This window comes from Bufo gargarizans, chromosome 5 (assembly GCF_014858855.1).
Source record: "Bufo gargarizans isolate SCDJY-AF-19 chromosome 5, ASM1485885v1, whole genome shotgun sequence".
Lineage (NCBI taxonomy): Eukaryota > Metazoa > Chordata > Amphibia > Anura > Bufonidae > Bufo > Bufo gargarizans.
This window is the reverse complement of record NC_058084.1, coordinates 105,821,443-105,834,186: the sequence shown is the minus strand read 5'-3', so window position 1 is coordinate 105,834,186 and position 12,744 is coordinate 105,821,443. Positions and strand designations below refer to the sequence as shown.

At 41.3% G+C, this 12,744-nt stretch overlaps 2 protein-coding genes across 4 annotated transcripts in view; one reads left to right on the top strand and one right to left on the bottom strand.

Annotated features, from left to right (window-relative positions):
• TRIM55 (tripartite motif containing 55) overlaps positions 1 to 11,244 on the top strand; it is a 220,542-nt gene extending 209,298 nt beyond the window's left edge. For 2 of the 3 annotated variants that reach the window (XM_044293173.1, XM_044293174.1), the window contains one exon: positions 9,475 to 11,244. In XM_044293173.1, coding sequence (XP_044149108.1) covers positions 9,475 to 9,597 — 123 coding nt within the window. In that variant the 3' untranslated portion in view covers positions 9,598 to 11,244. The remainder of the gene's footprint in view (positions 1 to 9,474) is intronic. The other variant, XM_044293176.1, reaches the window with a different exon arrangement.
• Positions 11,245 to 11,660: 416 nt separating this feature from the next.
• On the bottom strand, positions 11,661 to 12,164 carry CRH (corticotropin releasing hormone). The gene has a single exon (XM_044295748.1). It carries the CDS (start codon positions 12,162 to 12,164, stop codon positions 11,661 to 11,663), a length of 504 nt encoding a protein of 167 aa, XP_044151683.1.
• Positions 12,165 to 12,744: the final 580 nt, after the last annotated feature.

The following is a 12,744-nucleotide window of genomic DNA, read 5'->3' as shown; positions in this document are numbered from 1 at the left end:
ACTTTGGAATATGTGCCCCTTTGTCCACCTTGGCAGCAAAAAAGTGTGACACATCTGGTATCGCCGTACTCAGGAGAAGTTGGGCAATGTGTTTTGGGGTGTCATTTTACATATACCCATGCTGGGTGAGAAAAATATCTTGGTCAAATGCCAACTTTGTATAAAAAAATGGGAAAAGTTGTCTTTTGCCAAGATATTTTTCTCACCCAGCATGGGTATATGTAAAATGACACCCCAAATCACATTCCCCAACTTCTCCTGAGTACGGCGATACCAGATGTGTGACACTTTTTTGATGCCAAGGTGGGCAAAGGGGCACATATTCCAAAGTGCACCTTTCGGATTTCACCGGTCATTTTTTACAGATTTTGATTGCAAAGTACTTCTCACACATTTGGGCCCCTAAATTGCCAGGGCAGTATAACTACGCCACAAGTGACCCCATTTTGGAAAGAAGACACCCCAGGGTATTCCGTGAGGGGCATGGCGAGTTCCTAGAATTTTTTATTTTTTGTCGCAAGTTAGTGGAATATGAGACTTTGTAAGGAAAAAAGAGGAAAAAAAAAAAATCATCATTTTCCGCTAACTTGTGACAAAAAATAAAAAATTCTAGGAACTCGCCATGCCCCTCACGGAATACCTTGGGGTGTCTTCTTTCCAAAATGGGGTCACTTGTGGCGTAGTTATACTGCCCTGGCAATTTAGGGGCCCAAATGTGTGAGAAGTACCTTGCAATCAAAATGTGTAAAAAATGGCCTGCAAAATCCGAAAGGTGCACTTTGGAATATGTGCCCCTTTGCCCACCTTGGCTGCAAAAAAGTGTGACACATCTGGTATCGCCGTACTCAGGAGAAGTTGGGGAATGTGTTTTGGGGTGTCATTTTACATATACCCATGCTGGATGAGAGAAATATCTTGGCAAAAGACAACTTTTCCCATTTTTTTATACAAAGTTGGCATTTGACCAAGATATTTTTCTCACCCAGCATGGGTATATGTAAAATGACACCCCAAAACACATTCCCCAACTTCTCCTGAGTACGGCGATACCAGATGTGTCACACTTTTTTGCTGCCAAGGTGGGCAAAGGGGCGCATATTCCAAAGTGCACCTTTTGGATTTCACCGGTCATTTTTTACACATTTTGATTGCAAAGTTCTTCTCACACATTTGGGCCCCTAAATTGCCAGGGCAGTATAACTACGCCACAAGTGACCCCATTTTGGAAAGAAGACACCCCAAGGTATTCTGTGAGGGGCATGGTGAGTTCCTAGAATTTTTTATTTTTTGTCGCAAGTTAGTGGAATATGAGACTTTGTAAGAAAAAATAAAAAAAATAAAATCATCATCATTTTCCGCTAACTTGTGACAAAAAATAAAAAGTTCTATGAACTCACTATGCCCATCAGCGAATACCTTAGGGTGTCTACTTTCCGAAATGGGGTCATTTGTGGGGTTTTTCTACTGTTTGGGCATTGTAGAACCTCAGGAATCATGACAGGTGCTCAGAAAGTCAGAGCTGTTTCAAAAAGCGGAAATTCACATTTTTGTACCATAGTTTGTAAATGCTATAACTTTTACCCAAACCATTTTTTTTTTGCCCAAACATTTTTTTTTTATCAAAGACATGTAGAACAATAAATTTGGCGAAAAATTTATATATGGATGTCGTTTTTTTTGCAAAATTTTACAGCTGAAAGTGAAAAATGTCATTTTTTTGCAAAAAAATCGTTACATTTTGATTAATAACAAATAAAAGAAAAAATGTCAGCAGCAATGAAATACCACCAAATGAAAGCTCCATTAGTGAGAAGAAAAGGAGGTAAAATTCATTTGGGTGGTAAGTTGCATGACCGAGCGATAAACGGTGAAAGTAGTGTAGTGCCGAAGTGTAAAAAGTGCTCTGGTCATGAAGGGGGTTTCACCTAGCGGGGCTGAAGTGGTTAATAGAACAATATAACCCCTGATTATAAAGGGTGTATCTCACACGCCCTGATCCAAAATAGGCCTCAATTAAAGAATTGTGCCCAAAATGGCTGTATTTAAAATACCTGAATAGAACCCCTGTATTTAAAGGGTGTATCTCACACGGCCTGAACCACACTAGACAGCAATTAAAGATTTGTGAACAAAATGGCGGTATTTCAAATATCTGAATAGAACCCCTGTATTTAAAGAGTGTATCTCACAATGACATCTGCAGCAAAGGCTGCCAAATAAACTTTTTTGCCCAAACAGGTGTTAGTTTAATAACTGAATATGACAGTAGTATATAACCCTGGAATTTCAAACGTCTTGATACTACAAGGGCGCAACAGTTGTGTATTTTGCCCAAAAAAGGGTGTTTTATTAATAGAAAAATATAACCCCTGTATATAAAGTGTGTATCTCACACGCCCTGACCCACACTAGGCCGCAATTAAAGGTTTGTGCACAAAATAGCTGTATTTCAAATACCTGAATAGAACCCCTGTATTTAAAGGGTGTATCTCACATGCCCTGACCCACTCTAGGCCTCAATTAAAGATTTGTGCACCAAATGGCGGTATTTCAAATATCTGAATATAACCCAAATATAAAAAAGGGTGTATCTCACAATGACATCTGCATCAAAATCTGGTGTTAAATAACTGAATATGACAGCAGTATATAACCCTGGAATTTCAAATGTCTTGATACTGCAAGGGCTTAACAATTGTGTATTTTGCCCAAAAAAGGGTGTTTTATTAATAGAACAATATGACCCCTGTATATAAAGGGTGTATCTCACACGCCCTGACCCACAGCACCAAATGGCGGTATTTCAAATATCTGAATATAACCCCTATATATAAAGGGTGTATCTCACAATGACATAAACAGCAGTATATAACCCTTGAATTTCACACGTGCTGATGCTGCAAGGGCTGTAAAATTGTGTATTTTGTCCAAAAGTGTGTTTTTAAAAACCCAGAAAATTATGGCTGTATTTCTAGCTTTAATTGCACACTGACTAATCCAGATGTTGTATATTGCCAAAAAAGTGTTTTTTTTTTTTTCTAACAGAATATGAAAGCTGTATATAATGTTTGAATTTCACACGTCCAGATGCAGCTAGGGATGTAAAATAGTGTATTTTGCACAAAAAGGGTGTTTTAAAAAACCCAGAAAATTGTGCCTGTATTTCTAGCTAAAATTGCACACTGACTAATCCTGCAAATGCACCAGATGTTGTATATTGCCAAAAAGTGTGATTACAACCAGATTATTAGTGCCGTTTTTCAAGCTGGGATTAGAATGTCACAAAAGCTCAGATGCAGTGCTGGTGCACTGAGCTTGCATAAAATAATATTAAATAATATTATATATTAAGCCTGGGTCACATGCTGCTCTGGCCAATCACAGCCATGCCATTAGTAGGCATGGCTGTGATGGCTTCTAAGGTCAGACAGTTAAACGCTTGTTGATTGGCTGCTGTGCAGCCTTTCAAAAAGCACAGAGAAAGCGCCGAACACCGAACCCAAACTTTTACTGAAAGGTCCGGGGTCCGGGGTCCAAAAATCATAAAGTTTGGTATGAACCCGAACTTTAGAGTTTGGGTTCGCTTAACCCTACTCATCACCCTTTGTTATATGACTGCCCATTCATTTCCCCTGAAACATCATTGAAAGCACAATTTAAGATTACCCAAAGCTTTCCTGACAATAACAGCTTATCACAGCATCTCAAGGGTTAAACATCCGAGATCATATGTTCTCCAATCCTGGTTGTTGATGTGGGATGCTGCCGGTCAATCCCCCACCCCCAAGGTGACATTGGCTGCACAGCAATTTTAAATGTACATCTCTGAGTGTTAATGCTCAGCTTCCAGTGTGGTGCTTTTCCAATGCTGTGTGGATAAGAAATAACAGTCTACACCTATTAATTCATGTCTCTTGTAAGGGAAGCCCACAGTGCGTACAGTAAGGACGCTGTGTAAAAATTTTCATGGCCGGCAGGAGGGAGAGAAAGACAATCAGTGGCAATCTGAACAAACACAAAGGAAATATTGTGAAAGATCTTCTGTATTAGGATTTAGTAAGGAAGATTTGTCTGCTGGTTATAACTGTTATTCATTCATATAGCACCAGCATATGCAGCAATGTTGTACAGAGATTGTCCACATTGATGCCTGTATGTACTGGGGCTCACAATCTAAATTCCACTTTAAAGGGGTTGTGTTACTTCAGCAAGTTGCATTTATCATGTAGAGAAAATTAATACAAGCCACTTACTAATGTATTGTGATTGTCCATATTGCCTCCTTTGCTGGCAGGATTAATTTTTCCATCACAGTATACACTGCTTGTTTCCATGGTTCGGACCACCCTGCAATCCAGCAGCAGTGGCCATGCTTGCACAATATAGGAAAAAGCTCCAGCTTCTCTGGTGGTCGGTACTATGGGAGTTCACGTAGGCTGGTGCTTTTTCCTATAGTGTGCAAGCACGACCACTGCTGCTGGATTGCAGGGGGGTTGTAACTCTTGGATATGAGTAGTGTATAATGTGATGGAAAAATGAATCAAGCCAACAAAGCAAGCAATATGGACAATAACAATACATTAGTAAGTGCCTTGTATTAACTTCTACTTAATAAATGCCATTTGCTGAAGTTACACAACCCCTTTAACCTATTAGTACTGTACTATTAGTACTGTGTGTTTTATAGTGTGGGAGGAAATCCATGAAAACGCATGGAGAACATATAAAATCCATGTCAGTGTTGCTCCAGGTTAGCTTCTAAACCCAGGACCTCAGTACTGCACGGCAACAGCGCTAACCAATAAGCCGCCATGCTGATTGTAACTTTTACCTGAAATGAGAGGTCCACTTTAGGATGTTTACATGGGAATAATATTTACATCGTTTAGAAAAATTCTAAAATGATGCTTTCCTTCTCTTCAAATTTCTTCAAAGTTGAACTTAGTTTCATAGTTTATTATTAATGTTCATTTTCATTAAAGGGAACCTAACTAAGGGCAACATAAATAAGTGACTGATTCTCTTAGCAAAATGCTGGGTCACTTTCTTTAATTGACCCAGTCAATCTGCCAACATCTTGTATTGAAAAGCTCCAGCTCATAATGATGAGTCCTGAATATTCATGAGGTCCTGACTCTCCCCGCCCACCTGCTGCTGAATGTCAGTTATTTTCCATATGAATCAGCAGCAGGTGGGCAGGGGAGTGGCTATAGCTCTGAATTAAAAAAACGCTGGACTCACTGACATCACGCTGGACTCAAATCAGCTCATTAGCATGCGGCATGTGGCATCTTTGTGTATATATTATGAGGTAACCATCTGTCACACCAGTAAGTGAATACATCTAAGGTACTTTTTAGTAGTTAATGATTGTATATAATTAGTTAGATTATAATCAAATATCCACATGACAGGTTTCCTTTAAGTCATTTGGCAAAATGTCTAATAGTTACTGGATATTACATTTTGTTTAAAGGGGTTTTCCAGTAATAATTACATTTTATCTCATGCCCGCGGTCTGCCTCATGAAACAGAAGATATATTCTTACCTGCTCCCCGCCCACTCCGGTTGTCCATGCTGCCTCTGCTGTGTCCATGTTCCGGTGTCCAGAATGTTTACATCCGGCGGTGCATAGTCACATGGTCTGCTGCAGTCAATAACTGGCTTCAGCAGTGATGTTGCTACAAGCAGCACGTGACTGATGAAGCCATTTATTGGCTGCAGCACAGCATCTGACCATGCCCATGCATCGCAGGATGTAAACACTTTGGGGGAGCAGAACATGGACACAGTGGGGGAAGCGCTGAGGACTGTGGCGGCAGGGATCAGGTAAGTATGAATCCTCTGTTTCAGGCAGCAGGCTACGGGCATAAGACAAAATGGACATATTACCAGAAACCCCCTTTAAACAATATAAGGTGGATTTTTTTTTTCTTTTAAGAGCATTTGCTTTAAACAACTATAACACGGCAGAATGACGTTTGAGAGAAAGACATCCAGTTCTTCTCAGTCAGTAAAAGTGAGCACTAAAGCACTGATGTAAAAACCAGGACTTTACAAGCTGTGGGACTGTATATAAGGTGCAGGGGAGGAGAATTAGAAAGTTCAAAAGTAAATGCAAACTTCCATGAAAGTTTCTATGCAGCATACACTGTATTTCACAGATTCTTCTCAATAGTATACTCATGATTTCTGCGAAAATATCCATCCTCCTTCTCACTGGTCGTTGCGCTTGCTCTTTTACCTTCAGCTCTTTATGACTTATCTTTTCTGCTGAAATTGATTTCGCTTCCAATATGGTTGTACTTCAAGAGGTACCGGAAGGTAAAGTGGTATTCACCATTTCTGAACATCAAATGCCAAAAGAGCACTATGGGGCTCATTTATTAAAGGGTTTATCCGACACTAAGAAAAGCTCCCCCATAGGCTTGGGTCCCTCACACTGAATATACTTACCTGGCTCCCCGCTCCCTGCGCTGCTCCTGGTTCCCGCACCGCCGCTGCTGCTTTTCCCTGTGCGCGGATGAAAACATCCGGTGTTGGGGGGGAGCAGCCGGTGGCAGGTGGTGACAGGGACAAGCCTCCCTAGCATTGTGGGTGACGCTAGGGAGGCTTGTCCCTGTCATTGCCTGCCATTGGATGTCCCTTCAACTCGACATTGGATGTTTTCATCCACGCATGGGGAGAAGCAGCAGTGGCAGTGCGGAGACCAGGTGCGGCACAGGGAGCCAGGTAAGTAGAATCAATGTGAGGGACCCGGCATATGGGGGAGCATTTGTTAGGGTCGGATAACCCGCTTAAGATCAGTGTTTTCCACGCCAGTCTTAAGTCTCTCAATACTGCTGGAGGAAGTGTCCAAGTTACGTGGAGGTGAAGGCGTCAACATAACTTTGGTCCTTCCTCCTGCAGGCCGTGCAACAAACTTAAATCTACAACAGCTCCCTTGCTGACATAGGTTTAAGCCATTTTTAACTAAAAAAACTGGCATAGAAAATTATGAATGAGACCTGCACGGGTCACCCTCTTCTCCACCCATGCCATTTTTTCTCGACCTGTCGGAAAAGTGGCGTGAGCAGGAAAAAGTTTGCTGCAAAATGGTATGCAACACAATCTTCAACTGATATATGCCACAAGTGGCATATACCAGTTGATAAAGAGTCCCTATTTTTTTTAAGTTATAAGAAGGTCTCTTATCTCAAAGAGTGAAATGACTGAAATTCTAACATTGCTTTGTTTCTGTTTGATGTACATATACTGTAGATGCTGTGTAGTAAGCAGTGACGATGTATGGTTTCTGTATAGAACAAATCTGTTTCTAATGTAACTGGAAGTAATTGGTGCAGCTTTATTAATCTCCTTACTATTCTTTTTATACTTATTTCTTCATCTTTGATTTTGAATTAAAAAGTGTGGTTTTTTTTTTTATTAATACAATCTGAGCTAACATGGTTGCAGTTATTTTTGTGTAAGTGTAAAATGTCATCTTTGAATGCAAATAAATGCCATCAGAAGATCAAGGACCTATTCTATGCCTGTACTAGAATCTTGTGGTTGTACCTATCATGGTGGTAAGCTCAGATCCTACATCTACACATCCTTAGTCTGTCCCATTTTATCCCTTATGTATCTGGACAAATTTAGCTTTGATTATGTTAGAAGGGTTTTAAGATGGCCATACACATTAGATAAACATTGACTGGTCCAACTATGGCTGGACGGGTTGACGATCTGAGATGTATTGGTGACTCCCTACCATTCTTCGATGGCAGATGCTGGAGGAAAGATGGATTCAAGCAATACACATTAGATAAACATTGACTGGTCCAACTATGGCTGGACGGGTTGACGATCTGATATGTATAGGGGACTCCCTACCATTCTTCGATGGCAGATGCTGGAGGTAAGATGGATTCAAGCAATACACATTAGATAAACATTGACTGGTCCAACTATGGCTGGACGGGCTGACGATCTGATATGTATTGGTGACTCCCTACCATTCGTCAATGGCAGATGCTGGAGGAAAGAAGAATCATGCATGACAGATTCCATAATTTGTTCCTGCATAGAGGTGTCTGGCAGAAGCTTGTTCCTCAATTCTATTGAAAAAACATGTGCAGATGAGCATTCAGTGGACAATTACTGAAAGCTTTATAGTACTGACCTATCTGGACATTTAAAGCATATTGATAGGGTTGGGTCCAACCTGGGGGACTGCATCTATTTTGAGAGCAGGGCCCTGATATGAAATGAGAGCAAGCTTTCTTTCTTTTATCACTGCTATGGGACTTCCGAAAGTACCATTCAATAACGATGAAAGGAGAGGTGGCCACACATGCATGGTGTACTCTCCATTCACTTCTATGGGATTTCCAAAATAGCTGAATGTGCTTGCTTATCTATTTTCAGAAGTCCCATAGCAGGGAATGGAGAGGACACTGCTCAGGCATGGCATGATGGTCATTCACATCAGGCTTCCATTACTGAAATAGGAGTGGGTCCCAGAGATAGGACTGGCATCTATGGGACATTTATGGCATATCCTATCAATACACCATCAGTGTCCAGATGGGACAACCTCTTTAATCTACCTTTACAGTTCATCTAGTAAATTTGCACCATACGCATCTATGAACTATGTGGTATCACTCTATGTCCCCATGTTCCATTTATTACAGGAAAAGAGACACAAGCTGATAATATACCATGGTATATATACCTTCTTTCTTAAAACACAACATAGAGCAGTGATGGCTAACCTTGGCACTCCAGCTGTGGTAAAACTACAACTCCCAAGATGCCCCCCTTGCTTGGCTGCTCTCAGAACTGTATAGAAATAAATGGAGCATGCTGGGAGTCTTAGTTTCACCACAGCTGGAGTGCCAAGGTTAGCCATCACTGACATAGAGTATTGCATGTCACTCCTCCTTTGAGGAGATTGGGCACAGCCATGCAAACCATTCCCCTTAGCCCTGTGGGTAACCATGCATCTAGAAGTGCCGGCTCGCCTTATGTACAGCTATTTCTGTCATTTTGGCTTTATCAGTGCTAGTTACGGAAACAAGGGCTGCTGTATGGAGAAGACCTTGGGCAGCAACCAGACAACCCCTCAACATCTAAAATACCTAGATCACTGAGTGTATATGAAAAATGTCAATTCAGTATATTTGATCATTTTGTCTATCTTACATGCCACAAACAGCAGAACTGAAAAACCTTTACGTTGTTCTTCCTTTCAGGTATCTTGTGCCCAACAGAATACTTTCCATAATGTAACAGCATGAATGCTACATATTAAATGGAGCCCCTCTAATAAAGTTGTTTCCGTCATTTATTACATGCTCCAGCAAAATTCATACAGTAGAACTGATAACTCCACTTTAATCTTCTGTCCAAGTTTGGTATTCAGGTCCATGACCACAGCAGAATCCATTTAAATGTCACTGTCTCATACTGGCCTATTTTTCTTGCAGACTGGGTCTGAGACATTGGTCCAAGAAGATGCTCAAGGGACTACAGAATCTAATCAGTCTGACAACACAGACGCTTTACGTCATGTATTCTCTTTCTCCTGGCTTAATACATTACCTGAATAGCCGCCTGACTGTGGGAAACCTTCATTTGTCTGCAGCACCAGTATGAACACTCACCTAAGTGTAAAGTCAGGGGATCGATTACCCGTTGTCACAGCAGTACTCATCATCAGCACATTTAATGGTCCCTGCCTCTACCTTCTTCCATCCACATCATACTCATGACATATCAGCCTTCCCAATATCTACCAATTACGCCTCGGTGTACGACAGAAACCTAGTAGACTCATCTTGGGGTCCAAACACTACTCTGATAATTCCACCCATACTTCCCTCTGCCCCCTCACTATCAGCTGAGTAGTATGTGTATGTATGTATGTGTCAGTGGGTGTAAGGTGCTGTGTAACCCACTTGAATCAGTTCTTTCTTCACTACTTGAAATTACTAAAGTGACATTAAAGTGTGCAGGTGCCTTAAGGGGTTAACTTCCAAGAAGTGCAGAGACCCCTTGGTGACTGCCATTTCTTTTAGGGAATACATTAATGCAAATAGGTCTTCATTTATGTGCTCTTGTTAAGTTTGAAGAGGCAGTTGTCTCAAGCAATGAGCAATGTCCTTGTCCAGCATATTAGGCAGGTTATGCTGGGAATTGTAGTTCCATAATACAGCGCCTGGTGCCTACAAGCAATCTCTGCCCTTGATATAGCTGTTAGAAAACAGTAGTGCCGAGAGCTGAATGGGTCTTTTGACCAGCACCTTGATTATTGAGTTATTATGATGTAGTAGCTTTACTCATATGGAAAACCAGAGATAACACACTAAATGATAACACATTTACGTATGTATATATAATTATTATTATTATTATTATTATTATTATTAGAGATGAGCAAATGTATTGAAACTCAGTTAGGGTCTGATTTGCCCAAATCGATTGTCAGATTTTATTCAAGTCCTATTAAATTTGACCCATGAAAGTGCCCAAATTGCCCTGAAAGATCATGCATGACACTCTGGGGTCCCCAAGGACTGTATCCAACCCCTTTTAAGTCCGTTAATCCAGAGACCGCATTAGTAATGTCAAAGTGACAGTGGCATATATACGGTATATGTAGGAATATGGGTAAACAGATGTTAGCTTGTTACAATACACACTGCCTCAATGAATTTAAAAAAAATCATCCAAATCTGGATTTTAGGGGAATTTGGAACCAATGTCATTCATTTACAATCCTTGCAAATCTGTGTAGTCAACTTTGCATTAAGGTAACAGGGTTTGGAAAGCAATGCATGGGACTATTCTTTGCTCCTGACACCTTATTACAGCACCTTCTTCATGAGAAGGAAATAGATGGAGGGCAAGGACTAAGGAATCACTCTGTGCAGTGCTATCACTTCTCTGGGATTTTGTGTTGCTTTTCTTTTGGCCACCATCAAAAATGTCTTCGCTTTATGATCTCATTCCTCTTAATGCCGTCTACTAGATCTACTGTATGTTTCCATTGCACAGAAGCTTGGTCAGGAGTCAGGACCACCTCTCTGTCTGCTTACTACATACTCATCCCCCAATAAATGAAGATGGACAGATGAAGCTTGGCAGATTTTATTAAAAATATAGATATTAAACATTATGTTTACACACCAATGTTGTGCGAGCTCTGAAAAGATGTTTTTTATTGTGGAAATGTATACAATAAACTTTTGATGCAAAATAAATTACAGCAGATTATTTCTTTTTTATATTTTCACTTCCCAGAGGAAACCCAGGAGATGTTTGTTCATCTAGTTCAAACTGTAAAGACCATTGCCAGTCTGGAATTTCCTAAGGATTTTTTTATATATTACAAAAGTAACCCCCACCCCATCCCTCCCAAATAAAAATAAATTACAAATTACATCTGTTGCCCGGTGCATGCTGATAAACAGATCTAGGCTCTCACCTGGGGACTAGCAGCAGAGCATTGCTTTGTCTTGCTGGCCCCACAGGCACCCGAGGAGTTATGGAGGGCATCCTCTATGTCTGAAGCTATAGAAAAATAAACACATGGTATCAGGGCAGCACAATGGTACATCATACTGTATAGTTTGTGTTAGATGCAAGAAACTCTTTGGCAGGTGACAATGGGTTATTTCCCAATAATGTCCATCAGTTTCCTGTTGCTGTGGGCTTGCTGGGCTATCTGCTCAGCTCTGGCCATTTCCAAGACCTCTCGGAGAAGATGGAAAGTGAGATCCAGGGATATGGGAGGCTCCTCCGATCGTTTGCCCCTTTCTGTAGGTTCCTCCTGGGGGTTGTATGAGGAATCTGCTCCTTCTAGGATGCCAGCTCTTAGCCCCTGCTGCTGCCCACCCCACTGCTGAGGCTGCAACTGCTGCAAAGCCCTGACAAAGTTACTGGAGGAAGAAGCATCAGGGAGGCGGCTTGCTCCTAGGGAGGGATATTTGTGGAGGTTCCCAAGGCGAAGGAAATATTCTTCTCCCATACGAAGTAAAAAGGGATGGTACTCAGACAGGAGAGGAGGGGGAGCCCCGGCAGGGGAGGCTGGAGGTTTGCTGAAGGCTCTACACTCCTGGCAAGGGAGGAGGGCAACCAAGAGGATCCCCATAAACACCAAGACCTGGAACTTCATGTTACTCCAGCTACCGAATCTGTAAATCCGAAAAGACGTGCAGGGGAGACCTGGAATAAGAGGGGGGAAGTGAGGAAGGAACTGGCAAGAACCTGAGAAAAGAAGAGACATGTGGGTGGGTGGGGGTGGATTCTGATAGGAGCTGTCCAAGTGCTGAACCCTAACCCCTGACACTGGAAGAATGGTCCACATCCAAACATCTCACCAGCTATACAACTATGTTACCACTATCTCTGCATATCACGATATTACCAACACAATATACCATGAACTCCACTGGTAACTGCTCTGCTGTCCAACTCCTATATACAACTAGAGGTCCTATTCTAATCATTGTATATCCACTATAGGTCAGCATCACTGCACTTACAGATGTAGCAGAGTTAACACTCAAACTCTTAACTCAAATTTCTTCCTGATATCCCATAACAAAAGTCAACGAAAAGCAATTGAAGGTGTCCGCTCAACACGACTAGTTAGTTTCTGCATCTAGTTAAGCGTGGTGTGTGTTATCTCTACTACATCTGTACATCCATTAATAACAGCAGATTATCTGATCAGGACACCAGACAACTACTAC

Excerpts from the sequence above, each read along its gene's own strand:
- CRH (XM_044295748.1), bottom strand. The coding sequence starts at position 12,164 with ATGAAGTTCCAGGTCTTGGTGTTTATGGGGATCCTCTTGGTTGCCCTC.